This window comes from Tursiops truncatus, chromosome 19 (assembly GCF_011762595.2).
Source record: "Tursiops truncatus isolate mTurTru1 chromosome 19, mTurTru1.mat.Y, whole genome shotgun sequence".
NCBI lineage: Eukaryota > Metazoa > Chordata > Mammalia > Artiodactyla > Delphinidae > Tursiops > Tursiops truncatus.
This window is the reverse complement of record NC_047052.1, coordinates 1,070,847-1,090,320: the sequence shown is the minus strand read 5'-3', so window position 1 is coordinate 1,090,320 and position 19,474 is coordinate 1,070,847. Positions and strand designations below refer to the sequence as shown.

Here is a 19,474-nt window from a genome sequence, read left to right as displayed (position 1 = left end):
AGGCCAGAGGTCCCTAGAGACCCCCAGCTCTGAAAGTGTGAGAGCAGGAGGCGAGCGATTTAAGGGCTTTTCCAGACTTCGGGGGAGTGGGTGCCGGGGAAGGAAGGGGCTTCCCAGGCTGGGGTGTGAGCTGAAGCCAGGCAAAGCTTCGGGGCCACAGGGGCTCCTGGGCCCGCCATGGCTACTGTGGTGTGTGTGCGGTGTGTGCGCGGGGGCATGTATGGTGTGTGGGTGTGTACGTGTTAACCGAACCCACTTTGGGTTCACTCACCCGCTGATGACTCCCCCACGCTCCCTCCCTCCCTCCCTCTGTCTTTAAAAGCCTTTCCCTGAAAGCCACCAGGGAGTTGGGGGCTTTTGAGCACGAGCTGCCCGGACTCCTTGCTGGTGCCCGCAGTAAACCCTGCGCCTGCCTTCACCACAGCGCGTGTCAGCAGACTGGCTTTGCTGTGCAGGGCTGAGCAGACCCGAGTTTGGTTTGCTAACGATTTTGGCGACCTGGCTGGGGCGGAAGTCCCAAGTGGGCACCTTGCCCACGGCACACTGGCCCCAGGGTGGTCCAAGGGGTGCTGCAGCAGGTGAGTCCTAGCAGGTCAGGGAGCTGGGGGGACACACACACCCTCCCCCCAGACCTGAGACGTTCTTTTCCAGCGTAGAAACACAGACAGTTGGAATTCCAGATACGTGTTTCATGGAACAGGCGATGCACTGAGATCCCAGTGCCAGTGAGGAAGATGACAGCCCTGTTGCCGTTGAACCTGAAGGAGTCTGCAGAAAAGGGGGTGCCCTGGGCTGGGGGCTGCCCACCCCCACCCGTCTGCAGGAGAAGCCCTCGAAGCTTTGGCGGGACGGGAGTGGCTCGAGGCCCTGGTCACACGACCTCATCAGTCACCGGCATGGGGTTTTCCTGGGGGCCACCCCCAGGGACCCCTGCCACCTCCTCCTCACTCGGCTTCTTGCGGGCCTCGGCTGGTGGCCGGGGCGGGGGGTTGCTGGGTGGCTGCTTGATGGTGCCCCCCACCTGCGGCCGCTCCTTGGGCTTGGTCTCGATGGGGGTCCAGTGCTCCCCATGGATAGCCGCCTGCAGGACATGGAGGGGCTGGGCTGGGGTCCTCCCAGGCCGCCCCGCCCCGCCATACGGCCTCCCCGCCCCTGCGCTCCCCCACCCCCGCCAGAAGCCAGGACACGACCGAATTCAGTGAGACCTGAGGGGACTGGAGCTCAGAGAGGTTATTTGATGGGCCTGAGGCCACACAGTCAGAACCTAGCTATTTCACCACAACACAAGGGGCCCCACAAGGGCAAGGGGTGCTGAACCCCGGGGCTCCTGAAAGATCCCCTGGAGGCAGCTTCCAGGTACACAGCCCAAGACCAGCCTTCTTCCCAGGGACTAAGGGCCAGGAGCAGGACAGAAGCCCAGGCCTGAGTGGCCATGATGCTGAACTGAGGCCGGCAGCTCTGGGGGAGGCGGGTGGGGAGAGGCCCAGGAGGGTGGCCACGGAGGCCAGGGACCCAGGTGTGTTGAGGAGGAAGAGTGCACAGCCCAGGGAATTTGCTGAAATGCAGACTCCAGGGCCAGAGGCCAAGTGGACCTGAGAACGTGTATCTTTCATTTTGTCTCCCCTAATACATTAGTTGATACAAAAAATATGTGACAGCATAGACTTTATGAAGCATAAGAATAAAGTGAATTTCTAGAATCACGCCTGCTAAGTTAAAAACTAGAACACTGGGGCTTCCCTGGTGGCGCAGTGGTTAAGAATCCGCCTGCCAATGCAGGGGACACGGGTTCGGGCCCTGGTCTGGCAAGATCCCACATGCCACGGAGCAACTAAGCACGTGCACCACAACTACTGAGCCTGCACTCTAGAGCCCTCGTGCCACAACTACTGAGCCCTCGTGCCACGACTACTAAAGCCCGTGAACCACAACTACTGAAGCCCGCACGCCTAGAGCCTGTGAGCCACAACAAAGAGTAGCCCCCGCTCTCTGCAACTACAGGAAGCCCGTGTGCAGCAACGAAGACCCGACGCAGCCAAAAAATAAATTAATTAAGAGAGAGAAAAAAAAAAACAAAACTAGAACACTCTATCCCAGAAGGTAAAACTAGAAAGTTGAAGGAAAAGAATGGAGGAAAATATGGCATAGGGGCAGGAAAAGCCATTTTTAAAAAGCACAAACTATAAAGCAAATAAATATATTAGACAGACAGACTTCTGCTCAGTGAAGAATTCACGGACAAAGTTAGATCCTTAATAGAGAAGGAGGAAGTACCCACAGTGGCTAAAACTTACAAAGGATTCACAATTAAAATACACATGACACTCCTGCAAACTAACAAGAAAAAGACAAAACCCCCATAGGAAAATGGGCAAAAGGTCTGACCAGGCAGCGCAGAAGCACTGAGACAGCTGAAGCGAATGAGGCGGCGGCCAGCTCATCATCAGCGGAGCAATCAAGTCGAAATCATCAGGCCCTGTCGGCCTGACTGAAGCTGGTGGCCGTGGTGGGGCTGGAACCGCGGCTCGGAGGGTCAGGGGCACCACGCGCAGGAGAACAGCGAGCGTCCGGCAGCCTGCGCCTGGTGGGGCCCCCGCCCCATCCCTACCGCCCCCTGCCCTGTCCAGCCTCACTGACAAGGGGCCCCTTGACGAACCTGTACTCCAGGCAAACCCAGCCCCAAGGGTTTTGCACATGGCATCTGCCCTGCTCACGAGCTCCTGACGGCATCCCGAACTGGATGAGAAACCTTTGAGCAGCGGATCCCAGTCCAGGCCGGGCCTGCCGGCCGTGTGACCTGGGCCAGCCACGTCCCCTCTCTGAGCTTCCGCCGCTTGTCTGTGAAGTGGGGGCCCCACCTCCCACCGCGCAGGGCTGCAGCGCAGGTTACAGAGGACGTAGGGGAACGGCCAGCACGTTAGATGGGCCAGAATGGAGGCTACATTGGAACTGTTCCCACGACGTGAACAAGGACACGGGCTCGGCCTGCAGGGCCAGCCACGGGGCCAAGGCTGTCAAGGACCGGCGGGGCTGACCACGGAGGACGCTACTCACCAGCAGGTAGATGCTGCTTGCGATGGCCAAGCAGGCTGTGCCCAGGATGGTGGCGAGCAGGAAGCCGGCAGGTACCGACAGCCTGGGGAGGGGGTGGAGGACGGAAGACAGTCAGAAGGGGGGTCTGCAGCCCCAGGCCTTGGTCAGAGACCACAGGATCTCAGGACAAAGCCCCCAGGACCTTGAGCGGAGGGGATGCCCACTGCTGCCCAGGCTGGGCTTCTAACTTCGGCCCCGGAGCTGTTCTCTGCCTGGTTTGCACAGGGCAAACCGGGCAGACATAGGGGCAGGGCACTGGGCCCCCAGCCGCCACCCAGGCAGGAGGCCCAAGCAGCCGCAGGGGCGCTGCGCGTGGCGGTCTCCCCGGTGGCGACCACCAGACTCATTGTGGGACGGCTGAGCAGAACCGCCCAGCTGAGCCCAGTCAACCCCAGAACACTGATTATTCCTGACTTAAGCTACCAGGCTGGGGTGAATCATTACCTTGTAAGTAATGACAGATACAGGTTTAGGGAACCTCTGGCAGAGCCCGGGAGGGGCCTAACTTGACCCCAGCAGTCCTCTGCTGGCGGTGCTGGTGATCCCAAGTGGGCAGAGACTCACCCAAGGTGAAGGAAGGCCCGGATGTAGTAATTGCTGGTGAGGGGCCCGAACACCTTCACCGCTCTGGTCAGGTACTTCTGTCCGCTAGGCAGAGGGAGGGAGGGGAGACAGACTGCGTCCAGCTCAGCACACCCACCGCCCACCCCGGCCCAGAGCACCCGGCTCTTCCTCCCAGGGGCCCAGGGGCCCAGGGGCTCAGCGGCTGGGCAGACACCCAGTGGGCTGGCGCTGGGGACAGGACCAGGCTCCCGCGTGGTTACGGCTCCTGGGGAGGCCGCCAGGGCAGGGCAGGGACACTCACCACCTCTCCATGGTGGAGCCCTTGCTCCTCTTACCCCGCGGGTACTCTAGCAGGCAGATCAACACACCTGCCGCTCTGAAGCTGCGGTTAAGGAAGAGCCCAGCTCAGCCTGAGGGGCCGCAGTGAGCCCCCTTTGCTGATGAGAAAAGAGAGAGGTGCGGCCGCTGCCTGAGGTCATGCAGCTGGGAAACAGCTGGACGGGATTCCCATAGCTCTGGCCACTTTGCTGCCTCCTTTGCTGTCCTGTGCCCTCCCTCCCCCCATGCCTGCCTTGGCCTCCGGAGAGCCTGTAACAGCTGGGCTGGTGGGGGGAAGGGGGGACCCGGTCCCCTCGTGGATAGGCCCGGCCGGCTAGGGAGGGTGGCTGATAGACGGGGGTGTGGAGGGGATCCCGAGCATTCCCGAGGCCTCAGTGCCACCCTCAGGGGGCACTGACACCTCCCACCCCGCCAGGGCCCAGCCCGGTGGTCTGTCACCTCCCTCCTATGAGCCCCTCCTGCCTTCCAGGGGCAGCGGCATCTCTATCCCCCCACCCCGACCTGGGATGTGCAGCGGGAGGATACATGGAGTATGCGCCCAGGTACCACTGGGCAAACTGGCCGGCCGTGGCCACAATGCCCCCGGTGATGAGGACTGTGGACAGAGGAGAAGCAGGTTAGCAGGTGCCCCACCCCATGCCTGCAGGGGCTCCGGCCGCGCCCCTGTGCTCCCCCTCCCCCAGAGGGGCCACCAGTGCACCACAGAGCTGCCCTCTGTCTGCCACCATGTTAGCCCAGGAAGGGGACCCAGGTGGGTGCAGCCCCTGGCCGGTGATGGGGAATGGCCGTAGGCATGGGGGTCGGGACGCCTTCCCCTGGGAAGCAGCATTCGAGCCAGGGAGGGGCCTGAGGAGCTGCTGAGGGATGTGTGGGAGAGGAAAGGCCTGGGCTCCAGCCTGGACACACTCCCCAGGCCCCTGACCCTCAACACGCTGAGTGTTTGCTCGATGCATTTAAAGACTGCACTGTTGGTTGCTGACTCTGTACCGGCTGCGTGGACGTTCTCTCCCGGCTGGGGGTGTCCTGGACGCCCCCATTCATGTGTTTTGTCTCATGCAGTTCTGAGTGGACTTGGTCTCTCCAGCCCTTTACCTGCAGCCCTGTGTGCGCCTGCCGCGAGCAAGCGTATCTCTGTCTTTCCTCCCCAGTAATCTTTTTCTTTTCTATTGCGGTAAAATCAGTGAACAGCTCAGTGCCGTGAAGCACATTCACATTGTTTTGACACCGTCACCACCAGCTGTCCCCAGGATTTCCAGTCATTTATTGAGGTATAACGATTACATAAAGTGCACAGACTTTTTACATGTGTGACCCCCTACGTGATCTCCACCCGAATCAAGATTCCCGCCACCCCAGAAAGTTCCCCGAGGGCCCTTTTTTGCCGAACTGAAGGTTTGTCCAGGCCCTTCCTGCGGTGGTTTGCATGGAGCTCCAGCTCACTCTTTGTCTTGTTGGGTAGTTTCCTACTGTGTGAATCCGCCACGATGTATTTATCCATTCTCCTGTCTTTGGGACGTGTCAGTTGCTTCTGGTCGTGGGCTGTAATGAATAAGCCGATAGAGCTAGATTCTTTATGGTTTAAGCAATCTGATAGTGAATTTAACACCTTTTATCGACTGTGCTTGCAGGTAACTTACTTCGCTCTCTTGTGTTTTCTCTTGAGGTAGCTTTTCTGTTGCTTCTTCTGCCTTCTGCTGACTTGATCAAACTTTAATTTTAAAATTCCTCTTCCTGAACCGCATGTGGACTTTAGAAGGTTTAACTTCAGTCTCACCCCAAACTACCCACGGTTATTAATGATTTACAGCCAGTGTCTTCACGCTGGCGTTGCCGTCCTTCTCTCTGGACCCAGCTTCGCTCTCGCGGTAGCACATCCTTCAGTAGTTCTTTCCGGTGACCTGAACTTCCTGGTCAGTGGGCCCTGTGGCAGCCCCCCCCCCCACCCCATGCGCAGTACAGGCCTGAGTTTCCAGCGGTTTTGTCTTGTTCGAGACTTTCTTCGTCCAGGCTCCAGTGGCAGATGGCACAGTTCCTTGCGGGGGATGATCTTTTGGTCTGTTTCTTCCCGACTCTGGCCTCAGAATCTCACCGGGTAAAAGCCCTGACTCCTGGCGCCCCTCCCTTCGGCCCCTGAACGCTCATCATCTTCCGCAGGTGTCAGGCTCAGCTACGTTCATGTTCACGCTTGCTGTGCTGCCGGCGCCTCCCTGAGCTGCAGGAGGGAAGGGACATCTCCCCTGCCTTCAGGCAGCACCATGGCCACTCGACCTGGGGGTGTAACTTCCTTGGCCTGGGCCTCTATCACCAGCAAGAGCCTCAGCTCCCATGGGGCTGTGGTCTCACGATGGGGATGGAAACTTCAGCTAGTGGTGAGCAAGGTGAACGTGGGCAGAGGTGCTGGCTACGTCAGGCTGTGCGCTCTGGAAAGACTTCTCCGAAGCCGCTTCCGCAAAGGCCAGGGTGGGTGGGCCCCAGAGGACTAGAGGGCCAGGGGTGGAGAGGTTGGAATTGGAGGGGACATGGTCTGATTAGATGGGACTTTCTACAATAAAAAGGGCGCACGGGCTGCTGGGCCGCTCGTCGGGCCTGGCCTGGTCAGCCCAGAGGGGCTGGAGTTAGTACTGAATCGGGAGGAAAAGTCAGCAAAAGGAGGAATTTGGAGCCAAAAGGGGGAACTTCTGACAAACCGACCCTTCTGATGGTGGAGGAAGCTGAGCCATAGTCATTGCAGGGGGGGTGGGGGGGGGGAGACCACAGCTCTGGGCAGAAGTGAGGAGAGCCAGGTACTGACCCACTGAGTTCTCAGCCACTGAGACGCCAGAAGGGGGCCTGTCTGCCTGGGCACAAATCTTGGGGCTGGTGCCCCAAAGCTGCCCACCTCCCAGAACGCAACCTTACAATGCTCCCCTCCGCACCCAGCTCTGCCGGCTCCTCCAGTCCCCAGGATGGGCGTGGGGGCCTCGGGGTGGGTCCCAGGTAAGCGGGGGTGGGCTGAGACCCTCCTCATCACCGTATCCCCCAGTCCTCCCACCCGCCCCCTCGGACTAGGTGTGGGGCCTTCCTGGGAGGGGCAGAGCCGTGAGCGGCTTCTTCTTGCTTCACGCCTCGCCGCCTCCTGAGAGGTTCCTGCGTCTTTACAGCACGGGTTTCCGCCCCATGAGCGCAGGGCGGCGGGGTGACGGCGCCATCCCTCCCCAGAAGCAGCCGCAGGGAGCTGGGTGGGAGGAGGTCACATGGCTGTTTCCAGCCGCCTTGTGCAATGGCCTTCTGAGCAGACTCAGGCCTGGGCCCCAGAGACAGAGCCGTCGCCCCCCCATGGGCCAAGTTCAAGGCCAGGAGGCAGAAGGAGCCCACCTCCACACCCCAGGACCCCCGGGGCAGGAGGGGCCAGTCCAGGCAGGGGTGGGTCAGGCCAGGTTTTCCCAACCCTGCTGGGCAGTGACTCTCCGGAAACCACCGGGGGCTAACGCTTCTTCCCCCGACTGTAACTTCCTCTTGTGACGGGGTGGGGGGTGGGGGGTGGTGGGGGGGGTGGTGGAAGAGTGAAGGGACAGAGGATGGGGTGGGGGTGTGCACGGGTCTGCAGGGGCACGAGGGCCCCGGATCCCCTTCCCCAGCTCCAAGGCTCCGCTAGGAGGCTGCTGCCTGCTCCCAACACAGGCCCCCAGACTCCTTGCCGCTGGAGTCTCCAGTCTCGGGGCCCCCACCCCCAGGCCTCAGTTCCCACTTCCTGGCCTGCAGCCCAGGGTCTCTGGCTCCTCAGGACCCTCTCCCGCCCCCTCTCCAGCCTGCCCCTCCCCCTTTCCTCGGCCATAGCCTGAGGCCTCCAGGCCCCCGCTTCCCCAGCCCGGGCTCCAGCCTGGACTGCCGCGGCACCCCTCACCCCAGGCGCAGCCGCCCTCTGCAGACCCGCCCCCAGCGCGGCAGCCCCCCACTCACTCAGGCCGGACGCCAGCGCCTGCTCGTTGGCCCACATGGCCCACTCGATCTGCCCCATGGTGGCAACCCGGCTCGGACACGGCTAAGGCACTTCGGATCCCGCGTCCCCAGAGCTCCGCCTGCCTCCCGCCCCGAGTCCCCCGAGTTCCCCGAGTTCCGGCACCGCCCGGCCCCGCCCCGCCGCTGGCCCCGCCCCAGCCCCGGTTCCCCAGGTGGCAGGCAGGCCTGGGGGCAGGTGGGGTCCCGGTGCTCCCAGGAGCCTCGTCCCCCACCCCCGCCACGAGAGCCTGGGACCTGGAGCTCAGGAAGGGGCCCTACCCAGCCGGCCCAGGCCTTCCCCCGTGCAGACCCAGCCAGCTCGGCCGCGGTGGACTCGAGTGGGGGCGGGGCTTCCAGCCAGGACCTCTGAGCCTCGTGTCAGCGCAGGCCCAGCCTCCGCCTCATCTGGCCCTGGGCTAGCGCGGGTGTGGACAGGTGTGGCCTCTGCAGGCAACCCTTTGCTCAGAGGCTAATTTGGGAGGGGTGGTGCTGAGCGTGTGGGAGGCTTCTGGGAAAATCCGGAGTGCAGGGGTGCTGGGCAGTCCTCTCACCTCCCTCCTCTGACCCCCCTTCAGGGTCAAGGTCAGAGCGCTCAGATCCCTCCCCCTCCTCCCCCAGCTGGTTAGGACAATGGGGAGGGTGCGAAAGGGGAGGTCGCTCAGCTCAGAGGAATGGAGAAGCTCACTTGGAGCGAGGGCTCTGGTCGCAGACCCACAGCTTCGGGCTGAGTAGGGGCTCCTGCCCGCAAAGCCGCTTCCCACCTCCCTTCCTGGACGGAGCTTAGAGCCAGGCCCAAACCGCGTCCCCAGCCCGTCAGCCTGAGTGACCACGTCCACCACGGTGGTGGCCATGGCCATGGGGCAGGGTCAGCTGAGCACCCCATATGTGGCTGGGCAACAGAGGGCGAGCTGGGGGCAGAAGTCGAGTCCCAGCCCCATCTCCCGCCGCGCCCTCCCAGCCCCCTCGGTGAGCTCTGCCTGGACCAGGAGAAAGCATGCTCGTCGAACTGCCTTTACTGCGGCCTTGGCGCTGCTCCCCGGTCCCCACAGACACAACACTGGTCTTTCTGTGAAGACACCCTGTACCCACTCGGGGGCCTGGGCCCAGGGCCAGGCGGAGCACTTCACGGGGGTGTCCTGAGGTCGCACCCTGTGCGGTGGCCCGTGCTCCAGCTCCGAGGGGGGACCCCTGACATGCCGTCATCTCCAGTGGTCAAGCTGCTGTTGGGGGCAGTGGGAGTGACCCCCGAGTTCAGGGCCAGAGCCCTTTATTGGCGATGCGCCGGCAGCTCCCCACTGGCCGGCTCGGTCCCCCAGTGCTTGGATCCGGAACCAGGCTCCCATCTCAGCAAGGTGCTGGGCACAGGTCGGGGAAAGGTGAGGCACCTGGCGGCCCCGCTCCTGACCGCCTGGGCACCTGCAGGCGTCGTCCCACTGTCCAACTCGGCCACAGCCCGGAGCCAGGCGGCCACGCACAAATCCCAACAAGCACGGCCGGGCAGCCGCCACACCCGGTTCCCAGTCCCAGCAAAGCGGCCTCTTCTCCCAGCGGCGGCCACGGCTCCGTTGAGGAGGCGGTCAGGCGGCTGCCTTCGGCAGACCATCGGGACCCAGGAGGTGAGCGCCAGGGTCATCCAGGACTTGAGGCCCGGGTCCCACCTAGGGGGGTGAGGAATCAACGTCAGGGCAGGTGACAGGGAGCGACTTCCTTCCAGGAAGTGCCGGTCAGATAACACCCTGTTGGTGACGCCGGGCCCAGGGCCCAATCCTCCAGCACAGCCTCGGCCCCTCCGGGCAGACCTGGGGTGGACGGTAGAGGCCAAGGCCTGGGCGCACAGGTCACAGGTCTGGGAATTGGATGGATGTGGCGGAAAGCCCGGCCCTGCCACCCGAGTAGGGACCCTGATCTGTTCTGGGGGTCCCCACATTCCAGACCCACCCTCCCCTCCCCTCAGCCTGGGCCTGAGCCCGCAGGGCACGTGCGGTGCGCGGCCAGGACTCACCTGAGTGGCAATGATGTATTTGATGCCGCCGGGGGTGGGGTCCGTACCCAGCGCAGCCTTAAGCTCATCCGAGAGCGGGACAGGCTCCACGGGCAGCCCCTTCAGAAACCTAGGAGACAAGGCAGCACTGGACGGGGAGGGCAGGGATGGGGCATGTGCAGAACAGGCAGATCCAGGACGGAACACGCAGCGGCGGCTGGGGGCGGGGGGGTCGTGACTATCGACGGAGGCGGGGCCTCTGGGGCTGACGGACGAGGGTGCCCAGCACGTTCTTAACGCCCCGGGCTGTACACCGCAGAGCGGTTAAATGGTGGCTTGACGTCACGAGCACTGACCAGGCACACAGACGCTGCGCGGGAAGGCCGAGGGCCTGGCGCCGTCGCTGAGGGGAGGGTTTCGGGAAAGCTCCGCGAGGCTTTGGCACCGCCTCTCACCCTGGCCCACGGCTGCTGCTGCACCCGTTGGGGGACACAGCTTAGGAAGCAAAGGCCTCAGCTGACGCTCGGTTGGTGTTAAACCTACGAACCACCCCCAGGGTGACCAGGGCGACGAGTCCTCGGTCGTGGGGCCGGTCCCACGTGGTGTGGAAGGTAGCACCCAGCTCTTCCCACCAGAAGGGGCACCGCCCCCTCTGGGTGGCAGATCAAAGGGCCCCACCCACACTTCCCGTGCCCCTCACGGGCAGGCGTCCCCTCACTGAGAACTGGGTCCCTTAAACAGCGGCGAGGAAGAAATCCAGACGCCCCGCCGTCACAGGAGATGCGGGCGGCACGTGCGCGCCCCCGGGGCTGGACCGAGGGGAGTAGCGCCCGCGGTCACAAAGAGGCACATGTGGGACACACCGCCTGCGGTCCCATGGGTCCCCGCCTGCTATGGCCTCCCGGGAGGGGACCCACAACTCACTTGTCTCCGTTCAACTCAGGGGGGAAGCTGTGCCTCACGGCAGCCACAAACTCAGCCACAGTGTCGTCCAGGGTGAAGATCACAGCGTTGGCGCCCGCGTCAAATGTGTACGCCACCTGGAACCACGAGGTCAGACCGGCTCAGACCAGCTCCCGGTGCCTGCTGGCCACCCGCTCGAGACGAGGGTGGGGGGCCGCGCAACCAAAACGAGAGCGAGAGGGAGATGCGGCCCCCGGAGGAGGGCTCGCGGCCCGGGGCGCCCCGCCCGCCCCTGCCTTGGTCTGCCCGTGGTGCGCGTTGAAGCAGTGCGCCAGCTGAATGATGCGCCGGGACGTGTCGTTGAGGTAGGAGATGGGCGGGAAGGTGTCCATGCAGGTGGCGTGGAACTGGTTGCTGTCCTTCATGGTCAACTGGCCGAAGGCCTGGAAGTCGCGCTCCCTGACGCAGTGGGTCATCTCGGCCATGCGTGCCGGCACCAGCGCCTCAGCCCGGAACTGCAAGGCAGGCGGCCTCTCTGTGAGCCGAGCAGAGCCACGGGGCCCGGCTCCCAAGCGCCCCGGGAGCCACCCGCCCAGCCGGCCGCGGCCTCACCCTGAGCAGGGCGCTGGTCTCCACGCTGGTCTGCATGCCCGCCGTGCTGCCCGTCGGCTTCTTCTCGGTGCTCACCTGTGGCGAGGGAGGGAGGTGTGCGCCACGCCCACGGCCCCGGGAGCTGCGGAGGCCCTCCCGCCCCCAGCTTGGCCCTCCAGCTCACCACGAGGATGAGGACACGGAGTTCCGGCCAGTGTGACTCGGGGGCCACCTGACGGGCGATGCTGTCCTTCCCGTCGGCCCGCTCCCCCATCTGCCACTCCACGAAGCCGCCGTACAGGCTGCGGCAGGCGCTGCCCGAGCCCCTGCGGGCCACTTCCGACAGGTCGCTCTCCACGCCATAGACCCGGGCCAGGGCGTAGGCTGCAGGCAGTGATGGGGGCGGGGAGGCTCAGACAGGCTGGAGGGGCGCCGGCCTGTGCTCAGTGCCACGGGAGGGGGGCACCTGGGGGAAGGAGGCTCGGCCCCCAGCTCCACGGCTGGCATCCAGCACCCACATGCTCACGCACTCAGCCTCCGCAGGGGGCTCTGGCGGGAGGGGAAGCCCCCTGGGGACTGGGAGGCCTGTGTGCCGAGGGGCCAGAGAAAGCTTCTCTGAAAAGCTCTGAGGGGTGCTGACTGAGGCAGGGCCCAAGCACGGAGGGCAAAAAGTGTGCATGCACGCCTGGGGCTGCTGGCAGCGCTGGGCATAGGGCCAGAACTGGTCAAGGGTCTGATGCCAGGATGCGGACCTGGGGGTCCACGAGGCAGGCCGTCTGCCCCCAGTGCAGCCTGGCTCACTGGTCTTAGGCTACATGGAGGACGTGACTCAACTGCCCACCTCTGTGGTAAGTGCCTTTGCCCCCAGCTTGGGGGTGGGGGTCCCTGCTGGAGAGTGAGCCAACAGAGAGGAGGGCAGAGCAGAGATTCAGAGGGAGAGATGGGTTCCCAGTAGGCCGTCTGAGAGCCTGGAGCTGGCCACAGCCCTTGGGATTCTGCTACGTAATCATCCCCACTGAGTTTAAGCCAGTTTGAGGAGCGTTCTGTCACGCACACGGTCCTATACACGGAGCTCAGCATTCAGATATATTGCACAGCCGAGGCCACGGCCCTATGCCTGGGGCACAGCACTGGGACCCATCCCGGGCACCCACCTAGGCAGGCGTAGCCTGCCGCTGAGGAGGCCAGGCCCGCGGCCGTGGGGAAGTTGTTCACCGAGGCCACGTGCACCTTGTAGCTGAGGCTGAGGGGCAGCGGCTCCTCGTGGCCGTCGCTCCTCCGCTTGCGGGCCAGGCGACGGACTGCAGGGACAGAAGACAGCGCCATGGGTAAGCATGGTGGGACCGGCCTCTGTCTGAGCTCCACATGCAGACCTCCTTCTCGGGAGATCCCAGGCCCCAGGCCCAGACCCAGCTGTGCTGAAGGGCGTCCGCGGCCCCTGGGGCGTGGGGGAGGTACGGGGGGGGGGGTGGGGGGTGGCGGCGGCAGCGCCTTCTGTGCACTCGGACCCGCCCAGCACGAGGAAGGGGCACAGGGGAAGGAGCGGGCCTGGCCTGACCCCAGCATCCCCGGGCCCCCCACTCACTCTCCCTCAGGCAGGCCTGGAGGCGCGGTTGCCCCACGTCCTCTTCCCGGCCATTTAGCCAAATCCGGTCCTCTGTGAAGTCCCTGCTGATGGCGGCCGTTGTGGTGGTTTTTAACTGGGAAAGAAAGTGCAGGGCCTCCTGGGTGGCGGGCATCGGCCAAGCACCCCTCTCTGCAGGGGCCTTTCCGGCCCTGGTCCCTCCTGGGCGCCCACTCAGGGCAGTGGCTTTGCTGGAGGTGAAGGCCAAGGCGGGCCGGGCTCAGGCAGTGGGAACACCCCATGGGCGTCTACTACCCAAGGCACGGCCCATACTCCCATCTCCTGGCAGAGAATGCAGGGCAGGGACCTCCTAGGAGGGGGCCAGGCATGTGCATGCCTGTGCGCTGAGCACTCCTCACAGCGGGTGATGGGTCGAGCAGCGTTTGTTGGCTGGGGATTTACCGCCACCATCTGTAAACAAAGGTTTTGTAGATATTTTTTCGGTGTGTATCGCCAGCCCAGGCTCACCTGATCCTGGTGCAACGTGACGCTCAGAGAGGAGTTGATGGGCAGGATCAGCTCCTCGTCTCGCTTTCCCCCTGGAACACATGGCCCACGGCAAAGCCAGTCAGTGTCCCAGCCCAGCAGACTGGCGCACTGTTGCTCCCGCCCACCAACGCCCCACCCCTCCCCACCCCCACTGCCACCCCACAACTCTCCAGCTGCCTGGACCCAGCTCTCTCACTGTACAATCTAAGTCCTCTTCCTGCTGTGCCCCCGCCTTCAGGAAGCCCTCCTGGATTGCTCCCCCACTTCACTTAGCTCCCGAGAGCAGTGCTGGACCCCTTGCTTCACTGCTTCTTTCACTCATTCAACAAATAGCCGTGCTGAGTGCTCTGATTATAAGGCCCTTGCCTTTTCCTCCCAAACAGGAGCCCCAGTTACTGAAAACTCTTCAAATCTCCCTGTTCGTACACCCTAGAGACAGCATTCCCCCCACTTCCGCTGAGCACTTCCACTCCTGTCATATCACAGCAAACACAGGAAACCTTCCAGAAAGTCCAAAATTTCAAATCCATTGTTAGGCACAGGTGCTGCACTAGTGAGCAAGGAGAGCGAATCCCAAGAGCATTCCTGAGACCAGAACCAGACAGACACGGAGAGCAGGTCGAGGTGGCAGAGTGGGCGTGACCATGGGAGCCAAGCCCCCGCGGGGACGCGCGTTGTGTATGGACTGTGTCTCCCGCTGTCTAGCCCCGCGGGGACGGACGTCCCGTAAGGACAGTGCCCCCAGGTGTCCCGGCTGCAGGTGGTGCCCAGCTCCGCGATCGCACTGCCCTGCCAGATGGAGGGCGCGGCGGGTCCTCATACCTGCACGCGGACACACAATCTCATCCAGACGAGGGCCCAGTCCACCTGCCGCGGGCGGAGGACCCGGTCCACCGCCCAAACCGGCCCCTCCGAGCCTCAGTTTCCCCGTACGCAAGGCCCCCACATCCCGGGCCCCGAGGCCCGCCACTCACAGTACTTGATGACCGCGATGTTGACCGGCGCGGTGCAGGTCACCACCTCGAGCCGCTTCTCCGAGGCCATGGCCGAAAAATAGCGCGATCCCAGCTCCCGGCAGCAGGCCTTTCCGACCCGCGCCGCAGCCAGCCCCACGATTGGTCCGCGTCGCCCCACCTGCTCGCGTGCCGCCCAATCAGCGGCCGGCTCTGTCCACGCTCCACTTCTCAGCCAATGAGCGGGATCGGACGATGGACTGCCGAAGCTGAGCCCGCCCCCGCTGGCCAGCGGACGCGCTCCGGCTCTGCGCAGGCGCGGGGATCTGTCCCAACGGGGTGTCCGCGCAGGCGCCGGCTCTGCGCAGGCGCGGGGTGTGCGCAGGCGCGTGGCGGCGGCCCTACCGGGAGCGCGCGGGTCCCTGAGGTGGAAGACTCGAGGTGAAAGCTGAACTCAGCTCGGCAGGACGCGGGCCCCGCCGCCCGGGGTTCCCATAGACTCCCCACCCCCTGGGCGACCAGTTCCTGGGTGGCGGGCTGCTAAGGGAGGAGCTCCTTCGGAGATAGGTGCTTTCAAACCCCGCTCCCATTTTAGGCAAGGATTCTTTTTTCCTGGTTGAAATGGGTTGCCACATTTATGTTGACTCTTTTATTGCTGTAAAATGTACCATTTTGACCACTTTTAAGCGTGCAGTTCTGTGGCATTAAGTATCTTTCTATCGCTGGGCAACCATCCCCACCCTCCACCTCCGGAACGTTCTCATTTTCTTAAACTGGAACTGTATTCCTTACACAGTAACTCCCAATTGCCCCCTTCCCTTTGTAAAAATTTATTTTTAGTTTTCAAATGATTCAGGTGTCAGTGAAGATAGGAGTATGTGATATAAATTCTCCCACTCTGGAGGCTGCCCCCCCCCAGTTCCGTTCCTGAAAGTATCAGCAAATAGCTTTCTTCCCCTTCAGTGTTTCTTGGAGGTCATCCCCGATGATCTAGACTTGCCACAACTTGTCCACCGTGTCCCCTGTTGGTTGACAGTCGGGTTGTTACCAATGTTTGGACACAAGCTGCTTTTTTGTTCAAGTGTGAGGTCTTCTGTGGGAGGAATCCCTGGAATTGGCATTGCTGGGCCCAGCAGGATGTGCCTAAAGTAATGTTGATAGCTCTTGGCAAGCTCCCTCTGGAAGCTCCATTGATCATTGAAGCCCAGCCACAAAAGTAAGGGAGCCCGAACCTTCCCCGGCACGGCGGCCCCCCCTCTGCCTGACGCGTGAAAACTGGTATCTCACTGCCGTTTACAGCTGTGTTTCTGATGGTGGTTATTTTAAGGTTTTCTTGGAATCGCTTTTCGGTTTCATGCAAAGCCACTGAAACCTTTTTGAAGAGTTGCTGGTGGATTGCTCTGGCCAGCGGTCGCCGTGTGTTCTCTGAGCCACAGAAGAAGGGTCACCCGTGAACCTCAGTGATTTATGCTGTGCCGTGGTAGTGACGTGAGGGACGGCACAGACGTTCATGACACACCTGTTTTGCGCCAGGTATTGCGCTAGGTGCTCCACCCTACATCACCTGGGTAACTTCAGTTTTATGGTTTATAATTTAAGTATTTACCGTAGAGTGAATGTCACCCCAGATTCGTATGTTGAAACCTAACCCCCCAGTGTGATGGCGTTAGGAGGGGGGCCTCTGGGGGTGATGAGGTCATGGGGATGGAGCCCTCATAAAAGGGACCCCTCACCCCTTCTTCCAGGTGAGGAAACAGCAGGAAGACACCACCCGGGAACCTGGAAGGGGCTCTCACCAGACACTGAATCTGCCAGCACCTTGACCTTGGACTTCCAGCCTCCAGAACTGTGAGAGCTCAGTGGTAGTTGTTTAAGCTGCCAGCCTGTGGTGGTGTTTGGGACAGACGGAGACAGTACTACATGGACGTGATTTAGAGAGTGAATTACCAGATCCCCTTCTCTACCCCCCGCCCAGGTTCCAGCTCACCAAAGGCGGCCACTTTTAAATCTCTTATATTTCTCCGTGTTTCTAAATAATCTGCTGCTTTTCCCTCTTTCTTTCTCTCTTTCCTTTATTTCCGTTTTCGATGGTGTCTGTTGATTACCACTAAGTAGGAATGAGGAATTCTCTTCCAGCCCCACCACAGTCCTTCCTCCCCCATACAGTTAAATGTTCTCAGTGTTACGAAGGTGTAAACCATGTTCACGGTTGAACGTGTAGGCATAAATGCCTGACTGTGTGCATGTGGGCAAAGGGCCCCTTATGTAGTGGGGAACCTTGAACAAACAAGCCCCCTGAAGGAGGGCTGGACGTAGACCCCCAGGCTGACACCGTGAGCCCCAGGTCTCCTGAACGGTCAGTCTACATGCGTGTATAAGATAAACTCATCATAGGGCCTCTATTTTCTTTTCATTTCTTTTTTTTTTTTTGTCAGAGAGGTGTGGGTTAATGCCTGTTGGGTCATGGTGAGGGTGAGAAACCAGACGGAGAAACTTTAAGACCCACGTCCACACGTTCTGATTTGCTCCGTTCAAACGTGTTTCACAGGCACGGTGGTAGGTGCAGGGAAAACGGAGTCAGCTTGAACTGTCAAGGTCGAGGGGCAACGGCGAAGCCTGGAGCATCTCCCGTAGTCCTCAGATTTCCTGTCTTGTTTCAAAGCATTTTTTTGTTAATGTGGTGAAATATATGTAACGTAAAATTTACCATCTTAACCGTTTTCAAGTGTGCAGTTCAGTGGCAATAAGGGCACTCACGTTGCTGTGCGGCCATCACCACCATCATCTCCAGAGCTCTCCGATCTTCCCAAACTGAGAGTCTGTCCCCACTGAATGCTGACTGCCCACCCCTCCTCCAGCCCCTGGCAGCCACCCTTCTACTCTCTGTGTCTGAATGTGTCCACTCCAGGGGCCTCGTGTAAGTGGAATCCTATAGGATTTGTCCCTCTGTGTCTGGCTTATGTCACTGAGCATAATGTCCTCAGGGTCCATCCACGCGGTAGCAGGTGCCAGGATTTCCTTCCTTTTTAAGGCTGAGTAATACTGTTCCGTTGTGTGGACGGACCACTGCTTATCCATTTATCCATCAGTGGATTTCTGTGGTGCTTCTGCCTGTTGGCTGTTGTGAGGAATGCTGCTGTGAACGTGGGTGTCAAACATCCCTTCGAGTTCCTGCTTTCAGTTCTTTTGGGTAGAATTGCCCAGTGGTAGGATTGCTGGCTCATGTGGTAGTTCTGTGTTTAATGTTTTGAGGAACCTCCAGACTGTTCTCCCCGCGCCTGCACCATTTTACATCCCCGCCAGCAGTCACGAGCTTCCCGTTTCTCTGTGTCCCCGCTGACCCTTGTTCTTTTCTTCCGTTCTTTTTCTGTGGTAGCCATCCCAAGGGCTGTGAAGTGTGACCTGGTGTCTCATTGCGGTTTCATGTGCATTCCCAGGTTTCCTTTTATTTGTGGTGATTTCTCAGTGTTGACGAGAGAGCATGTGGGATGGCGTATCCCAAACGTTGGCATGCGTACCCGTCACCCAGGGAGGGTGCCACAATGCAGGTTCTGAGTCAGGAGGCCTGGGAGTCTGCCTGTGTAGCCAGCGCCCCAGGTGTCGACGGCAGAAGCTGCTGGGTGAGGGCCACCCCGTGAGTAATAAAGACAGATAACACAGTGCACAGAGGCCCTGCAGTCAGGCCAACCCAGCGTGGGGGTAACTTTCGAAGCCGCAGAGAGCGTGTTTCCTACAGCAGGGCAGTGCTCCCTGAAGGGACTTAGTGGATGGGAGGTGACTTGAAAAGATGATATGTGTCTGTACGTAGATCTTTCCTTATTGCCCTTTCGTTTCAATTCAGTCCACTCGAGATCCTCAGCAGCGAGGTTACTCTGGAACCGGGGACGTGTGAAACACCAGGGAGTGAGGCAGTGGGAGATGGAAAGGGAGGGAGTCTCCTGTCCCGGGGGAGATTACCTTGGTGGGCGAGGATTCGCTACTTACAGAGAAGGTGCCATTGCAGGGGTGATGAGGTGCAGGTGGACTCCACCGCGAGGTGGTACACGTGGGCGATGCAGACGGTGTGGTCCAGGGCAAGCGGACGGAAGAGGAGTCCGGGGGGGGGGGGGCGGAGCCGGGGGGGTCGGAGCGGCGCTGGTGGGGGGGACGTTCTGGCAGTGGAGGCGGTGGGAGCCACTGAGCGGGAGAACATAGGAGGAAGCTCCTCTCTCCTCCAGGCCAAGCCAGCAGCCCGGCGGCAGCACCCATTCAGAGCGAGAAGGGCCAGTGCCCCGGATTTCACTGCGCGCCTCGTTTCTCATTGTCCTCTCCGTCACCTTCTGGAGTCCCATGGGGCTTCTCATCTTGAAGGGCTTGAACTCGGCGACCTCTACAGGCCCAGGACTCTGACCCTGCGCCCGCACAGCGAGCCCGTCTCCGTGGGTCCCGGCACTGGCTCGAGGCTTTTCTGCAGAAGACTGGGTGGCAAACACTATTGGCTTCCTGCCTCTTCCAGCTCGGCCGCCGCGACCTGCCTTTGCTGTGGCGGATCCAGAGCAGCGCTAGAAAACGAGCAAGTGACACGGACACGGAGGTGTGCATCTCAGAGAATTTTCAGGCCGCAACGTCTTCTTTTGATTTTGTTGGTATTTTTCTACAGTGGTAAAATACACATGACACACAACGTCCCTTTTAACCGGGTTTGAGCGTTCAGTTCTAAGAGCGTTCACACTGCGGTGCAGCCGTCACCACCGTCCGCCTCCAGAACGTTCTCACCCTCTTAAACTGAGACTCTGTCCCCAATAAACGCCGACTCCCCGGCCCTCACAGCCACCATCTACTTTCTGTCACTCTGACTTTGACTCCTTTCGGTCCCCATGTCAGTGGAATCATATAGGACCTGCCTTTTTGTGTCTAGTTTATTTCACTGTGCATCGTGTCCTCAGGGTTCACCTGTGTGGCAAGCGTCATGGTTTCCTT

At 61.2% G+C, this 19,474-nt stretch overlaps 2 protein-coding genes and 1 long non-coding RNA gene across 3 annotated transcripts; all 3 read right to left on the bottom strand.

The window, feature by feature from the left end:
• Positions 1–673: 673 nt before the first annotated feature.
• CYBA (cytochrome b-245 alpha chain) lies at positions 674–8,018 on the bottom strand. The gene is given in 6 exon segments (NM_001280610.1): positions 674–1,081; positions 3,055–3,136; positions 3,658–3,741; positions 3,959–4,033; positions 4,522–4,591; positions 7,936–8,018. Coding segments are annotated over 6 exon segments (579 nt in total). The 5' UTR covers positions 7,994–8,018; the 3' UTR covers positions 674–871.
• On the bottom strand, positions 5,237–7,929 carry LOC141277136 (uncharacterized). Its single transcript, XR_012327936.1, has 2 exons — positions 5,634–7,929; positions 5,237–5,535 (listed from the first exon to the last, which is right to left on the bottom strand). It is a non-coding gene; the product is annotated as an uncharacterized lncRNA (long non-coding RNA).
• Positions 8,019–8,971: 953 nt separating the features above from the next.
• MVD (mevalonate diphosphate decarboxylase) lies at positions 8,972–14,686 on the bottom strand. Its single transcript, XM_033846431.2, has 10 exons — positions 14,537–14,686; positions 13,542–13,612; positions 13,035–13,149; positions 12,604–12,750; positions 11,634–11,833; positions 11,471–11,545; positions 11,155–11,373; positions 10,880–10,995; positions 9,977–10,085; positions 8,972–9,632 (listed from the first exon to the last, which is right to left on the bottom strand). The coding sequence occupies exons 1-10, from the start codon at positions 14,604–14,606 to the stop codon at positions 9,552–9,554; spliced, it is 1,203 nt and encodes a 400-aa protein (XP_033702322.1). The 5' UTR covers positions 14,607–14,686; the 3' UTR covers positions 8,972–9,551.
• Between the last annotated feature and the right edge of the window lie 4,788 nt (positions 14,687–19,474).

What these genes read in the sequence shown, in the direction of transcription:
- MVD (XM_033846431.2), bottom strand. Translation starts at nt 14,606, where the DNA reads ATGGCCTCGGAGAAGCGGCTCGAGGTGGTGACCTGCACCGCGCCGGTC. An exon ending in CATCGCGGTCATCAAGTACT is followed by an intron (nt 13,613 to 14,536) that starts GTGAGTGGCGGG and finishes CATGTGTTCCAG; the next exon opens with GGGGAAAGCGAGACGAGGAG. An exon ending in TCCGTGTCCTCATCCTCGTG is followed by an intron (nt 11,546 to 11,633) that starts GTGAGCTGGAGG and finishes CCCTCGCCACAG; the next exon opens with GTGAGCACCGAGAAGAAGCC.